The sequence below is a fragment of the Pelophylax lessonae genome, assembly GCF_965119305.1.
Source record: "Pelophylax lessonae genome assembly, chromosome: 2".
NCBI classification, from domain to species: domain Eukaryota; kingdom Metazoa; phylum Chordata; class Amphibia; order Anura; family Ranidae; genus Pelophylax; species Pelophylax lessonae.
In genome coordinates, this window is record NC_138769.1 from 552,253,965 (window position 1) to 552,270,473 (window position 16,509).

The window sequence follows — 16,509 nt, forward strand, 5'->3', positions numbered from 1 at the left end:
CCTCCTCTTGCAAGCAGAGTCCTCTGCTGCCCTGATGGACAATGTGGAGATCACTATACAGACCCTGAGGGAGTTTGGTTGACTTCTGAATTATCAGAAGTCTGCTCTGATTCCATCCAGAAAATTAGGTTTTCTGAGTCTGACTCTGGACTCAGCTCTAGCCAGAGTGTTCCTTTCTCTGGACAAACTCCAGAAGTTGCATGCTGCAGTTCATCTCCTGCTGTCCAGCAGATGGTCATCCCTCCGGATTTGCTTGTGGGTGCTGGGCCTGATGGTATCTATCTTCAAGGCGGTTCGGTTTGCACACTTCCATACTTGGGACAAGTGTCCGAAGTCTCTGGATAATCAGATCCGGCTGAGTCGGGAAACCAAGGGGACTCTGGTCTAGTGGCTTCGCTCTCCGACTCTTCGACAGGGCAAATCCTTTCTCCCCTTGTATTGGACAGTGGTCACCATGGATGCCAGTCTGTCAGGGTGGGAAGGTGCCCTGGGTCTGAGCTCTGCTCAGGGTGTTTGGACACTGGAAGAGTCCAGACTGCCAATAAATGTCTTGGAACTCCAGGTGATCAGGCTGTGCCTGGATCACTGGACGGATAGACTCCAGGGGCTTCCGGTGCAGGTTCAGTCAGACAATGCCATGGCAGAAGCTTATGTCAATCACCAGGGTGGAACAAAGAGTGTATTGGCAGCCCTGGAAGTAGCCAGCATTCTCTGGTGTGCGGAATTCTTTGTTCTGGCCCTCTCCGCCATACACATTCAAGGAGTAGAAAAATCTGGCAGGCAGACTATCTCAGTCAGGAGGCGTTTGACCAAAAGGAGTGGTCCCTTCATCCGGCAGTGTTTCATCAGATATGTCTCCAGTGGGGCACCCCCAAGGTGGATCTGTTGGCATCCCAGCTCAACAGAAAGGTACCAAGGTTTGTGGCAAGGTCACCTCTGGCAGACACCACAGACACTCTGATGGCCCTGTGGGGCCAGTATCGTCTTATCTATGCCTTACCTCCTCTCAAACTTCTGCCGTGGCTCTTGCACAGAATCGAGGCCGAGTGGATTCGGGTCAATCTAGTGGCCCTGGACTGGCCTCACTGGTATGTCGACCTGGTGCACCTGGTCACTAACGTCCCTTGGAGACTGCCTCTAAGGGAGGATCTCTTGTCCCAAGGGCCAATCTTCCATCCTGCTTTACAGTCGCTGGCTTGGACAGTCTGGCTGTTGAAAGCCAAGGGCTGAAGGATAGAGGTTTGCCTGGGTCGGTGATTCCAACACTGCAGAAGGCTAGGAAGTCTAGCTCTAGGAAGATCCACCATCGTACATGGAAAGCGTGCATTCCGTGGTGTGAGTCGAGTGGTGTTCACCCTCGTTTTTCAGTGGCTCGGATTTTGACCTTCCTTCAACTGGGTGTTGAGCTTCTTTCAGCGACCCCTGGCCACACACTTTCTGGTGCGTACCTTTGTTCAAGGGGTCCAACATCTCCCTTACTGCTGTGGGATCTGAACTTGGTGCTTTCAGTTCTCCAGGAACCTCCCTTTGAAAATATTTGGGAAATTCCCCTGCTTATGCTGTCCCAGAAGATGGCTTTTTTGGTGGCTATCACCTCTGCTCGCAGGGTGTCGGAACTGACGGCATTATCTTGTTATACCCCTTACTTGGTGGTCCGCAAAGATAAGGTGGTTCTTCGCTCCTGGCCATTGTTTTTTCCTAAAGTAGTCTCTGATTTCCGTTTGAGTGAAGACATTGTGTTGCCTTCCCTGTGTCCCAGGCCCAAACATCCTAAGGAAATTGCGTTTCATGCCCTGAATGTGGTTCGGGCAATTTGGTTGTACTTGGCAGCTACAGAGTCTTTTCGGTGGTACGACTCACTGTTTGTGATGATGGGCGGGCCAAGAAAAGGGCTGTCCGCTTCTTCTGCAACCATTTCCAGATGGATCAGACAGATGGTGTCTCAGGTCTATTCGATCAGGGGTTAGGTTCCTCCTTTTCCTGTCACGGCGCACTCTACTCTGGCGCTTAGTGCTTCTTGGGCCTTCCGTCATCAGGCGTCAGTGGTGCGGGTTTGCAAGGCGGCCACTTAGTCGTCGGTACACACTTTCACTTACACACTTTCACTAAATTCTATAAAGTGTATGTGTTGGCATCTGCGGATGCTTCCTTTGGCCGCAGTATTTTTTCAGGCTGCTGTTTAGAGGGTCTGTTCCCTCTTTGGGGGTGCAATGTTCAGGTGGGCTCCAGTTATTTTTTGTTGAGCTCCTGTTTGCCTGGTTGGCTATTGTGTTAGCCTTGGCATTTTTTTGTTGTCAAACCCCTCATGTTTAGCACTACTTTGGGACATCCCAATGGTTCCGAATCCTGGAGAGCTGTGTCCGTCAATGAACGAATAAGAAAATTAGATTTTCAACTTACCATAAAATCCATTTCTCTGAGTTAATTAACAGACACAGCACCCAACCCTCTATGGAGTTGTATTACTTCTGACACTACTTGTTACAAAACTGAAGACCTGTAGCAGAGAGGGGGAGTATACCACTTAGGATTGCATATAAGCGTAGCCAAGTTCTTTTTTCTGCCTAGTGTCCTACTCCTGTAGGGGGCAATATAACCCAATAGTTTAGAATCCTGGACAGCTCTGTCTGTCGATGAACTTTTACGGTAAGTCAAAAATTTAATTTTTCTTGCTTTCCAGCCTGAAATGAAGACAGACACTGGTTTTGTTTTATACAGCTGTATTTTCTCAGTGCAACTTATAACATCGAAGTGTAAGATATAACACCAACATGTAAAAATAAATCAAAACCAGAATCACTGAGTTTGAAAAAGGATCACCCCCTAAAAATAACTTGTAAACTTAATCAGGTGTAGCTAATCACCTTCTCTATGGCACACAAAGCCATATGACTTCCAGCTGTGGTAATTTTGATTGGCTCAGCATGAAAAGAGCTTTCCTGGAGCATTTCAGTCCCTGATAGTGCAACTGAATGTGGCAAGGCACTGTCAAAAGATCTAGGGGATATAGTTGTGGACAGGCACAAGTCAGGAGACGGGTACAAAAAAAAATTCAAAGGCTTTATCGATCCCTAGAAGCACAGTAAAGTCTATTTTTAAGAAGTGGAAGGTATTTGGTACAACACAGGCTCTACCTGGCTCATGACATTGTTTCAAACAGGATAAAAGAGCTAGGAGGAAACTGGTCAGAAAGCATACCAAGGGGCCTACAGCAGTTCTGAAGCAGTTGCAGGCTGTGGGGGCACTCAACAGGAGGCAGGAGCCAGGAGTAGCAAAGAGGGACCACAGAAGAGGAGGATCTAGGCTGCCCTGTGTTAAACCACTGCACATAGCAGGTAAGTATAACATGTTTGTTATTTTTTTTAAACGTGACTTTGCAACCACTTTAAACCCCATTGAAAATCTGTGCAGTCCACCAATGATCATCATCACATTTACCTGAACTTGAGCAGTTCTGCAAAGAGTGGGAAAATGTTGCAAAGTCTAGATGTGCAAAGTTAGTAGAGACATATACCAACAGACTTACTAACATAAGGGTGATCCTTTTTCCAACTCAGTGATTCTGTTTTTGAAATGTTTCAATTCTTCTGACATGTTGGTGTTATAGCTTTTACTTGGATGTTTTAATATAGTTGCAGTGAGTAAATACAGCTGGATAAAACAAAAACTGTATCTGTCTTCACTTCTGGCTGCAAAGCAACAAAACGTTATTATTTTAAAGGAGGGTGATTCTTTTCTATACCCACTATAGATTTTAAGGCTAAGTTCACCTTTAGCAACATGTTACACTCGTATTTAGGGTGTAACATTTTGCTAATCGCCAGTACCCCCTGTGACAGCGGGCAGGGGTTCCTCTCTCCTGGAGCTGCTGTCACATTTAAAATCAGCACGGCTGTGTGGGTTCTGGGAATTATTAAACTACAGATCCCTTCTTCCACCGCGGCAGACTGACTTGTAGTTCTCAATGGACTACGAGTGTGCTGATCAGCGCCCTTGTAGTCCATTGACACTTCCTGCAGCTCAACAACTGTCTTGCCTGTACCGAGAGCTGTATGAATTTTCTGCAGGAACCTGACAGTGCACTCTTGTTCAATGCTCTGCGGGCTCCTGAGAAAAAAATATTATAAATTCACATTTATTTTCTTGCAAAAACGTGCATTTATTATTTTTTACACAAAGGTGAACTTAGCCTATCAACTTTGCAGTGCAGAGGACCGACCAAACAACCCATACAGGTAGGCTCTTTGATAAATGTGAAATCTGATTGTAAGATAAAAAAAGTGTCAGGGGGTTGTTTTTTCAAAAGAAACTTACTTTAAAAAGAAAATTTTCCTTGACATATGATTTTTGACGGTTTGGCTAAAGGAAGTTTAGGGTTTATGAGGATAACAAGTCCTCATAACACCACAGTCACTCAGAAGCCTAGGTTTAGTGGTGTTACATCCCTGCTGATCTTCCATTAAGTGTGCAGTTTTTATGAAAGTAAAACTGGAATGTATTGTTAGCAAGTACATTTCCCTATTTTTTGTGTGATTTTGTAAAATGTTAAAGATAACTTGTAGTAAAGAGGTGTGGAGATTACGATTACTGAAAATGATAGTTGCCTAGCACACTTTGAGGCATTGACCTGGTACATGTATGCAAATCAGGGGTTCTAACTTTACTCTGACTTTTTAATATGCATGCTTGTTCCAGGTCAGGAGAGATAAACAGTTGGCATTTTCATAAGCTGGTAGCTGTGGCAGACCCTGTATTGGTTTCCTTTAAGTGCAAGTTTTACTTGAGAGGCCTGTCTAGATTTCAGTTTTGCTGCTTGCTATGGGTTATTAGCACACATAGAGAAATCTTGTGCGCAGTCATTCTAGTGTATTTCATTCAATCATATGTATTAACAAGCTCAGGTTTTATCTTCATAAAAAAATGCAGGAAGTCATCCAAAAAACGTTGTATTTTTTGGACATTAACTGGTCTTTATCAAGTTCAGATACCTGCTGCATTTTCCCCAATGTCTCGTTTTGTCTTCCAGTGCTATTTTATCTCTATATCTTGTTTAACTTTTATCCAAAACAGTAAGTGAGATTATTTGCCATTGCTTTTGACTACACATTGACCAATTGTAATGCCTGTATGGGTTTTATTTGCATACTATTATGGTATTTATATTTTTTCTACCGATAAAAAAAACATCCAACTAAACTTTAAGGGAAATGAATATCGTTTTTTGCATTACGTTCACGTACCAAAATCTTGGAAAATGCTTTAGATTCCTTTTACCATTTCAAAAAACTGTTTTTTTTTAAAGCTCACATGGAATTTTCTTCTGTCTGTTCTTTTTTCTTTAGGACCGTAACTTCAGTGTAGAAGTGAACACTACATTTGAAGACTTTGCTCACATTATCAGTTTTGACAAGCGAGCCGCCACACTTGATGCAGGAAACATTAAGCTAACATTTAATAGCGTAAGTGATTCCATGCATCTGCCAAGTGTGGAAAGTGTTAGAGGAGGCAGGATGCAGCGTGCGGGCAGGACTCATAACCCTGTTTAATTTGGCCTAGTTGCTGGAGAAAGCCGAAGCTCGGGAGCGTGAGCGAGGAAAAGAGGAAGCCCGCAAGTTTCGAAGGAAGGAAGCTGCATTTAAAAGCATGCTGAAGCAGGCGGCTCCTCCTCTGGAAGCAGACAGCAGCTGGGATGATGTAAGAGAACAGCGTGCTAATGACTCAAAGATTTTGACAGTTGGTGAAGTTGATTTTAGGCTTCATTCACACCATACGTACATAAAAACATGATGGAAAAAAACACACAGCTTTCACTTGCAGAGACATGAGTTTGCATCAGTTCTCTATTTGTTTTTATATGCACATTTCAGTGAGCTTTTATCAGCTTTTTTCATGCATGTTTTTTTTTTTTTATGCACAGACAGACATCACACTCTGTGTCATCACTTTCTTTTCTGTCCTGTTCACACCACAATGTTGATGTCATGTCATTTTTTTTTTTTTTTCTGAGCAGAAAACTGTATACACATTGCAGATTCCTGTGCAGAAAAAAATCTGCATGTGATACCATTGTTGTGGTGTGAACAGGGCACATAGAGAACACTTGTTTTCTTTGTGGCCTTGCAGAACGTGTACAGAAAAACTCATGTCTCTCCGCATGGTGTTAGCAAAACCTAACTCTCAGTCTGTTATTAACCTATTGTAAATTAATTTAAAGTGAAAGATTACTTGGCCTAATGCCCCTTTAGCCATTTCCATGGTTTCTTTAACCTAGTTCTATATATGTTGCACTGAGTGAATTCTTTGTTAAATGTTTTTCAGCAATTTTTAATTTGTGGCACTCTCACATTAATAAAGAGGTTTATTAAACTAAAGGCAAATCCACTGGAAGTGCAGTCGCTGTAGATCTGAGGGGGACATGCAAGGAAAATAAAAAACAGCATTTTTGCTTGCACATTATTGGATGATAAAAATCAGCAGAGCTTCTCCTCATTTCAGATCTTCCCCTCAAATCTACAGCGACTGCACTTCCAAATGCACTCGTAGTGCACAGTGGATTTGCCTTTAGTAAATAAATCCAAAAGTAGATAATGTTTATGTAAAGCCAAATTTAAAAAAAAAAAGTTTGCAAGCTTACCTAAGGCCGGCCATACATGGGACAAATTTCAAAATAATTTTTTTTTTTCGAAAATCTTATCTACTAATTTTGCACCATTAGTGGGCTGCAGCAACAGCCGATTTTCGTGTGGCCATCGAATTTGAGAGATCGAGCACGTTGGAAAACTTTTGAAAAACAAACGATTTTCTAATCAATGAGGGCAGAATTGTGTGAGAAATATAATAAAAAAGAAATGCTTATGAGCACAAGAAAAGAAAATTCCTGGAAAGAAAAGAAAATTCACGGAAAGAAAAGAAGATTCCCAGCCACGAAAATCCTTTTCTGTAGCAACATGAGGTGAAATTGAAGGCTTGGTTGGTCGAATTTTGAAAATAATGGTGGCACCATCGGATTACAAAGTGCAAGAAAGTTCTGAGTTTCTGTAGAAAATTCGGTTGGAATTCGACCCACATATGGCCTGCATTACACTAGCTCTTGAGAGCTTATTCTTTTTTAAATACAGATTTCTTTTTCCTGATTTTGGCTGGTGATATTGCCAGCATCTCGTTCTTTGGAACTTCCATATGGAGGATGACAAAACTGAATTAGTGTTAGTCTATGTCCAAGCAGAGTTGTCCCCCTAGGACACATTTTCTGTTGCTGCCTGCTAGCTTACTGCAGCCACACAGTGTGCCTCTCTTCACTGATGAAAAGTAAAAAAAAGGTGCGCAAATCAATAAGTAGAAGCAGCACTAGAAAAATATGTAAATGAAGTGAAAGTGGATAGTAATGCACTTCAATAGTAAACCAACAACATTAATGTATAAAACAATCAAATCTTGTAGGTGCAAAAATAGTGCACAAAATTGGAGGACTTCAGAATCATGTGTAAACAAAATACAGTTTATCAATTAAAGTCCATAATCAAACATGTGCAAATAATATGTTCAGTGGTGAGTCCACATTTAGATGGTGACTGTGTTCAAATTCCAACGTAGTGAATGGCCTCTTACCATGTGTTAGACAAAACAGAGCCTCCAAATAAACTTGACAATGTGATAATAAAATAACGCCCAGTGATAAAGATGGACTCTTACCAGAGATGATGGAGGTAAAAACTTCAAGCAAAGTAGGTAGATGATCTCTTTTTAGCAGGACTGAAGAGGTGGAGCACTCTCCTTGAGGATCCTCCAGATCACATCCACCCACAAAATCCAGAAAAAAACTTGGTGCGGCTCAAGATGAAATGGCCCAAAGATGCATTTCCAAAAGAAAGAAAGGGACTAATAGTGCATTATCCTTTAAAACCAAATGTAATAAAGGCAAATACACTTACAGCAATCCAAGTAAAAAGCAGAGCGGTATTGTGACAAAATGACAGCGAGACCAGCTCCTTCCGACGCGTTTCCACACAAGGGGTCATCTACTGGGACTGGAGCATAAAGGCGCGCTGTCAACCTCCATGTTTAAATAGCCGCATTTAATGTGCAAATCTGGTCCAGCTGCGGCATTCCGGAAGTCTGATGACATCACTTCTGGTTTCATGAACCGGATGTACTCATTCCACTTCCAGTTTAGCGATCCAGGATATCAACACTGACTTTAACCCAGGAAGGGAGACGTCAGCAAATTGTTGAACACCCCTAGTTTCTGCAAGATGTTAAATATGCAAACCTCTAGGGTGCAAAAATGTTCAGCCACACTTGCCACATCAAGAATATCCCGATGTAAAAAAAGGGGGGCAAACTTCAATTATGAATATGCTTATTATCAAAAGAATTGCCAAATATATAAATTTAAGGGGCTGAACGTGGCTTCCTGTACCATGAACAGCAAGTGCTCATACTCCTCCATGAACCGGAAGTGCTCACACTACTTCCGGTTTAGCGATCAAAGCTGTCAGCAGGAAAAAAGACATGAGCAGGATATTAGGAAACCTCAAATGCCCGCAAGATATTGAAATAAAAAAGCATTTATGGCTGGAAATACCCAGTCACATTAGTCCCATTATAGCGATCTGGTGCAAAGGGGATATATATACTGTACGTATGTGGAACAAATGTCACACAAATCAAAAATTATATGTAGATAGCCATACCGGAAGTGGACATATTGTATCAGGCATGTATACATTTAAAAAAATATTAAACATATGTATAAATTATACATATAAAGTGTATCATATTAAAAATGCACATAAAGGGGGGGCGTGACCGGATGTAGAGCGGACCAGACGTGCCTGCCTGGAGCTCCGGGGACCCTGACTAATCCTTCGTTTCACACATCCTTCACCCCGCTTCTGCCTGCCGTTACCGGACCTGTGGAGGGTCCGGACACCCGTGGGCTACGTCCGACATGCCCGGGAAGGGCAAATCCGCGGCCGCCGCTGCGAAACAGAAGCCGGCCTCCCCGCCGGCGGTGCCTCCGGACGCCATCTTGGAAGGCCTGCGTGCTCTACTTACCAACATGGAGCTCCCGGCGGAATCTGTTGCTGCTCCATCTGCATCCATCCCGGTCCAGGCAAGTGACACTGTCATGATTTTATCTGCCATTGAGCAGAGTAAGACTTCCTTATTGGCCAGGATCGATTATTTGGCGGAGGAGTGCAATCTTATCCGGGCTGACTTGGACAAGATTAGGGGGAGGCTTACGGACACTGAACAGCGTATCTCCTCGGCTGAGGACCTCACTACCCAGCATTCTGCCTCCCTTTCCTCCCTTCAGCACACAGTTCAGATGCTATTAGCTAAGGCAGATGATGCCGAAAACCGCCAGCGGCGGAATAATGTGCGGGTGCTGGGACTGCCTGAAGGGGCTGAGGGGGATAGGCCTGCTGATTTTGCCGAACGTTTTTTCAAGGACCTCCTGCACCTTACTGACCTGGCTCCCACCTACGTCGTTGAGAGGGCACATAGAGTCCCTACGGGCCGTGTGATCCCTGGGGCCCCCCCTCGCCCCTTCTTGGTCCGCTTCCTGAACTATCGTGACAGGGACCGTATACTGAGTGAGGCCCGCAAGCATGACACTTTGCCTCACGAAAACGCTGCAGTTCATCTCTACCCTGATTTCTCTGCAGAGCTTCAGAAAAAGAGGAAGACCTTTAATGATGTGCGGCGGAGGCTCCGTGAAAAAGAAATCAAGTATTCCATGCTCTATCCCAGCCGACTCCGTGTGCAACATGCTGGCTCTGTCAAGTTTTTTGATTCTCCTGATGACGCAGACGCTTGGTTGCTCAGCTTGCGGTGAGCTTCCTTGTCCCTACTCTGTTGGCCTTGCTGGCTGGACTCCCTGTTCCCCCCTCCGTCCCCCCTTTTTGAGTTGTCTTGTTGGACTGTAACTGGAGGGGACCCCCTCTCCCCGGATGATCTCTGACTCTCCACACCAATGCCCCTGAGTAGTTTTATTTTTTGCCCTTATTTTTTGCTATTTTCCCCCTTTTCTACATATGTGTCCCTGGAGCTGGGGCTGGTGACGGCCTCTATTGGACTTTTCCCACAGGATTGCTGTTCCTGGTCCTTGGGACTGTTGGGACCGTCGGCCGGCCTTGCCTCTGGTTAGCCCTCCGGCTACTCCCCTCCTGGCCTAGTGCCAGATGACTATTGGCTGGGCATTTTCCTAGTCGATAGTGTGTTGTTTTTTCTTCTAGGTTTTTGGGATGAAGTTGGCCTGTAGCACTGTTGCTCTCTGGCTGACAGGGGTTTATATGTGTTCTTGTTTATTGTCTTTTCTTTTTTGGTTTTTGGCTGCATACCCGTACTGTGTTTTACTATTCATTGTGCAATGTGCTATTTCACTGTGTGTCGCTGACTCCTTGTGGGTCGCAGTCCGAGCTGCTTGCTTCCCTGCACTAGATACTGAGGGGTGGCGTGGTTGGTCTCATCTGGCCCCTGGCTCCCCCGCCGCTGTTCCTATTTCTCCTGCCCCATTTTCTCTCCCAATGCTATGGCTGACCGCATTAAGGTGCTATCTTGGAACGTGCGGGGCCTTAATAGCAAGTTCAAGCGTGCTTTGCTATTCAAATATCTCCAATCCTCTAAACCACATGTGGTCTTCCTCCAGGAGACTCACCTGACGGGGAGTGCTGTATTGGCACTACGCAGGCGCTGGGTGAGTCATACCTTCCACGCCACCTACTCCACTTACGCCAGGGGGACCTCCGTTTTGGTGCATAGGGCCCTGCCCTGTCGTGTTGAGAGGGTTATAATGGATCCCAAGGGTCAATATGTTATCCTAGCTCTTGAGATTGCGGGTAAACTGTTTATTTTTGTCAACGTGTATGTCCCCCCACCTTTTTCTAGTGCTGTGTTGTACCACATTTATGATCGCTTGGCCGAATTCTCGACCCAGCGCATCTTTGTGGCTGGGGATTTTAACAACATCCTGGATGGTGACTTGGACACCTCGAATGCGAATCGCCAATCCTGCTCTGAGCTGTGCACCTGGGCCTCGACCTTGCAGCTCACAGAACTGTGGAGGTGGAAACACCCGCAGGATCGGTTCTATTCTCACGTGTCCTCGTCACACCACTCCGGCTCCCGTATAGATCTTGCATTCTGCTCTCCCTCAGTCCTGCCATTTGTGCTGTCGGGCGGCTACCTGCCCGCCGGTCTCTCGGATCACTCCCCGCTTGAGATTCAGCTGCGGCTGGGTGATCCGGGGGAGCGGGGCGGCTGGAGGCTGGGCTGTGGGTGGCTTCAGAATCAACGGGTGGTGGAGGGGGTGTCTGGTAAAATTGCCCAGTACTGGGAGGTTAATTACCTCACCACATCCGCCTTGGTGTGTTGGGATGCTTTCAAGGCCACTATTCGTGGCGACGATATCTCCGCTATTAAGGCTGCGCGGGTGGAGTGCGCCTCGGCGAGGACGGATTTGGAGGCAGTGGTTAAGGAGTCCGAGGCTGCGTTTGCCTTGGATCCCTCCCCTGAGGCGTACTCCTCCCTGGCCCAGGCTCGGAGGGCGTTGCACCTACATGTGTCATCGGCCGCTGAGGCGGAGGTGGGGTCGCTGCGGGCCAGGATATTCGAGTCCGGGGACAAGAATGGCAGGCTTTTGGCTAACTTGTCCGCGGACTCTAGGTTCCAGACGGTGGTTCCAGTCATACAATCTACGGATGGCAGTGTCCTTCAGGATCCTGCTGATATTCTCCTGGAATTTCGTAATTTCTATGAACGTGTGTACCGGGCAGACCCCCCCCCGACGGGGGGTCGGGACTTGGGGTCTCTCGGGGAGTTGGCGCTGCCCACTCTGGCCCCGGAGGACGTGGCTCTCCTGGAGGCGGACTTTACATTGGAGGAGGTCGAGCTGGCTATTCGCTCCCTCCCCCCTGGGAAGACCCCTGGTCCCGATGGCCTGCCGGGGGATTGGTACAAGATGTATATCTCTGAACTAGCTCCTAGGCTCTTGAAGACCTATGCATCTTGCCTTGACTTGGGAGCTCTCCCGGAGTCCATGTCTTTGGCGCACATAGTCTTAATTCATAAACCAGGGAAGGATCCTACTCTGTGCTCGGCCTACAGGCCCATTTCTCTTTTGAATTATGACCTGAAGATACTTATCAAACTGCTTGCTACCAGATTGATGAAGGTCCTTCCCTACTTGGTCAACATGGACCAGACTGGCTTCATGCCAGGCAAATCCACTGATATTAACATACGCAGAGTGTTCACTCATTTGCAGGTCCCAGCGGGGGCTCAGAGTACACGTGTGATGGTGGCGCTTGATTTAGAAAAGGCATTTGATTTGGTGGACTGGTCCTATATGATGTTAGTTCTGGAAAGGTTTGGTTTTGGCCCTGTTTTTTGTAAGTGGGTTGCCATGCTTTATGCTCACCCCAGTGCTCAGATTAAGTTGGGGGGGAGGCTATCTTGTCCCTTTTCGATCGCGCGGGGCACTCGCCAGGGGTGCCCTCTCTCGCCTGCCTTGTTTTCCTTGGCTGTTGAGCCTCTGGCGGCGGCTGTTCGTGGTTCCGGGGCGGTCGGGGGGATCCGGGTGGGGTCCTTGGAGGAAAAGTTGGCGCTTTATGCTGACGATATTATCCTTTTCCTCCGGGACCCCGGCCGGTCGCTCCGTTCGGCCCTGGATCTGTTGGCAGTCTTCACCACCTTGTCTGGTCTGCGAGTGAACTGGGACAAGTCGCTTATCCTTCCGGTGGACGCGGGGGCCCGTGCCCACGCGGACCCGTCCTTGCCCCTGTGTTGGACTGACAGGCTCAAATATCTGGGCATAGTGATATCCCCTGACATTCGAGACTTTTGTGACCTTAATTTATCTCCCTTGCTGTTGAAATTCGGGACCAAGCTGCGCTCCTGGGCTAATCTCCCCTTGACCCTGATTGGCCGCATTAACCTAGTCAAAATGAAGCTGTTGCCCCCTCTCCTATATGTGCTTCGTCACTCCCCAGTCTGGATACCGAAGGCCGTTTTTCGTCGGCTCCACTCTCGCATCCTTACTTTTATCTGGAGTTCTCGCCCTCCTAGGCTTCGACTGACGATCCTACAGCGACCCTGGACTCAGGGGGGACTGGCGTGTCCGGATTTTTTCCGTTACTTCGTGGCGGGGACTTTTGACGCATGCACACAACTGGCTGATCTCGGATGCCTCCAATGCTGCGGTGGCCCTGGAGGCGGGCCTGCTGGGCTCCTATGAGGCTTTACGTAACTTGTTGCTGCGTTGACCGAGGGCCCCGTACCCTGTCACTGTCTCGATGTTGGCAGTGATTAGGGCATGGAAGTTGCAATCGCCCTACATTTGTTTGGGACCTGGTCGGCGTTCCCCGAATTCCCCCCTATGGATGAATCCGGAGTTACCGGAGTTTTTCTCCATCCCGGATCCCTCCGTGTGGGCCTCCAAGGGCATTCTGTCTCTCTCTCACATCTGTCAGGGGGAGGAGCTTGCGTCGTTCGACCAACTGAAGGCCGATTTTTCCCTACCCAATTCCCACTTTTTCAGGTACCTACAGCTCCGCCATGCCTTCCACAAACAGTTCGGTAATTTTTCTTGCAACTTCACGCTAGCTGACTTAGAGGCCATTCTCCGAAACGAGACTTTAAAAAAACCGCTCTCCACTATCTATAGTACCCTGCTCCCCAGTGTGCACTCGGGGCTGGAGGTTCTGCAGGCCTTCTGGGTGGCAGAGGCTCCCGGCCTTGATGCGGAGGACTGGGAGGACGTCTGGGATTACCCATTCCGTCACCTGGTGGCCGCCAGGGACAGCCTTGTGCAGTTTAAAATCCTTCATCGGTTTCATCTAACCCCGACTCGACTGCACAGGGCCTTCCCTGATACGCCTGCGGTCTGCTGGCGCTGCGGAGCGCCGGACGCCGCGTATACACACATGGTTTGGCATTGCCCACCCCTGGTGGAGTACTGGACCCGGATTCTGGACTTTGTTGCTCGAGTGACCACCATCCGCGTGCCTCTAAAGCTGGAGTATTGTATTCTGGGGCTTGTGAATGATCTGGCCCACTCTGTAGCGTCTCACACTCTTTTAGGACTTCTGTTGTTCTACGCTAGGAAAATGGTGGTTCTCCACTGGCGGAAGCCTGCTGCACCCACCGTTTCCTCGTGGAAATCTCTTGTGAACTCAGTAATCCCACTTTACAAAGCAACCTATGCTAACAGGGGTTGCCCGCAAAAATTCTCAAGGGTGTGGGACATTTGGTTAGAGTCTGATGATACTACCAATGATGCGGGGGGCCCTGCTGTGTCGACTTAGGACCCCTAATTGTATTTGCTATTGCTAATTATTTCCCCTACATGCAGTGGACTCTGTTCAGATTTTCTTCTCCATTGGACTGTTGGACCTTCACGCAGTGAACGGATTGCTCCTGTCACCGGGATCCTTGTGTGTTGAACACCCTTATGAAGTAGCAGTTGGGTGCAGCCTTGTCTGGGGTTGTTTTTGCCTTTTGTTGCTGTGTATTTTATTTTATTTTATTTTGTTCTTTTTTGTTTTGTTGTTGAGCCAGGGAATGCCCAATGGCTATGTTTTTGTATGTTGTTCTTTTTGAAACAAATAAAAAGAATTTTCAAAAAAAAAAAAAAAAAATGCACATAAAAACATATTATATAAAATATATACAACATATATAAGAATATGCTAAAATATTAAAATATTTAAAATGAGAAAATTTGTAAATAGGAAAAGAGGAAGAAATAGTAAAGGAATTAGAGGAAAGAGGTCTGTTTAACCCTCTAAAACGGAATTCACTGATTATTAATGTGGGCATTTATATCCCATTCAACATTCATACCATGAGGCTGGTAGCATTTCAGTTCGTGGATCCAAAAGGTTTCTCTTCTTGAAATGCTACGCTTCTCTTCACTGTAGGCACAGCCTCAGGACCAGCCACAGTGTCTGCACCAGGGAGAATAGAATGGGTAGCCCTGTGCAAGCTTTCAAGCTTGTGAAAGAAGAGGTGCTAAGCACAATTATTTTATATTCTTAAAATGTAAGTTTAAGGCTGCTTTCACACTGATCCATTTTTGTTCAGTTAGAAAATGTATTTTTAATTCATACTTACCTGTAAAATCCGTTTCTTGAAGTACATCACGGGACACAGAGCCATAATCATAACATGGGTTATATAGGCCACCTATAGGTGAAGGACAATGGCAACCAATCAGAATTAATGACCCCCTATATAACAGGAAGTACCTCAGTTTTATAGCAAGCAATAAAAAACCCCATAGAAGAGGGGAGGGACCTCTGTGTCCCGTGATGTACTTCAAGAAATGGGTTTTACAGGTAAGTATGAATTAAAAATCAATTTTTCTTTTTGTACATCACGGGAAACAGAGCCATAATCATAACATATGGGACGTCCCAAAGCAATGCATCTGAGGGGGGGGGGGGGGGACACCAAAAAATACCACCATCTGACCCTGACCGGCCAAAAGCAGACTCCTCCTGGGTCCCAACATCCACTCTATAGAAACGAGTGAATGTATGCACCGACGACCAGGTCGCGGCCTTGCAAATCTGAGCCTAAGAGACTTGATGGCGATGTGCCCAAGAGGCATCTACTCCTCTGGTTGAATGTGCCTTTATAGGAAAAGGTGGAACCTTTCCTACTAAACCGTACGCCTGGGTATTAACATGGCCAATCCAACATGAAAATCATAGATTTAGATTTAGATGCTGCCAACCCCTTCCTGGGGGCATTCAGGCAGTACAAACAAGCTCTCGGTCTTACGAATATGAGCTGTTTCCTTAAATAAAATTTAAGTGCATGCATTACATCAAGGGAATGCAATAACCTTTCCTCCTCTGAGTCAGGATCTGGAAAAAAAGAAGGTAGTATAATGTCCTGATTTAAATGAAAGGCGGACACTACCTTGGGCAAAAAATCTGGGTCAGGACGTAAAATCACTCAGTAAAATCATCTTGATAAAAAATCAAGAATGGCTCTTTACAAGAAAGAGCTGCTAGTTCCGATACCCTTCCAACCGAAGTTATCACCATCAAAGAGACCAGTTTCTTGGTCAAAAGAACCAGGGGAACCTGCCCCAGAGGTTCAAAAGGCTGTTTTTGCAAAGCTGCCAACACCAAAGGACACAACGGTGGCTTCACTGGAGGAAGCAAACGCTATATTCTGTGGACGAAGGTTTGAACCAACGAATGGGAAGTGATCGGTTCCTGGAAAAAAAACGACAAAGCGGAAATCTGCCCTATAATTGTGCTCAGGACTAATTTCATATCTACCCCTGCTTGCAGGAAGGATAGAACTCTCCCAATGATATATGTGTGGGGATGCCATTTCCTGGCTTCACAACAAGCAATGTAGGATTTTCAGACCCTGTAATAAATATTTATAGAGACTGGCTTCATGGTGTTTATCATTGTATGAACTGCTGGGCCAGACACACCCTGCTCTTCCAAGATTAAGGCTTCAATAGCCAAGCCGTCAAATTTA

General features: G+C 46.2%; 1 protein-coding gene across 7 annotated transcripts in view; it reads left to right on the forward strand.

Annotated features, from left to right (window-relative positions):
• PRPF40B (pre-mRNA processing factor 40 homolog B) overlaps window positions 1-16,509 on the forward strand; it is a 206,580-nt gene that overhangs the window by 160,306 nt on the left and 29,765 nt on the right. For all 7 annotated transcript variants that reach the window (XM_082244918.1, XM_082244921.1, XM_082244919.1 and 4 more), the window contains 2 exons: window positions 5,343-5,459; window positions 5,557-5,694. In XM_082244918.1, the coding sequence (XP_082101044.1) occupies window positions 5,343-5,459; window positions 5,557-5,694 (255 nt within the window). The remainder of the gene's footprint in view (window positions 1-5,342; window positions 5,460-5,556; window positions 5,695-16,509) is intronic.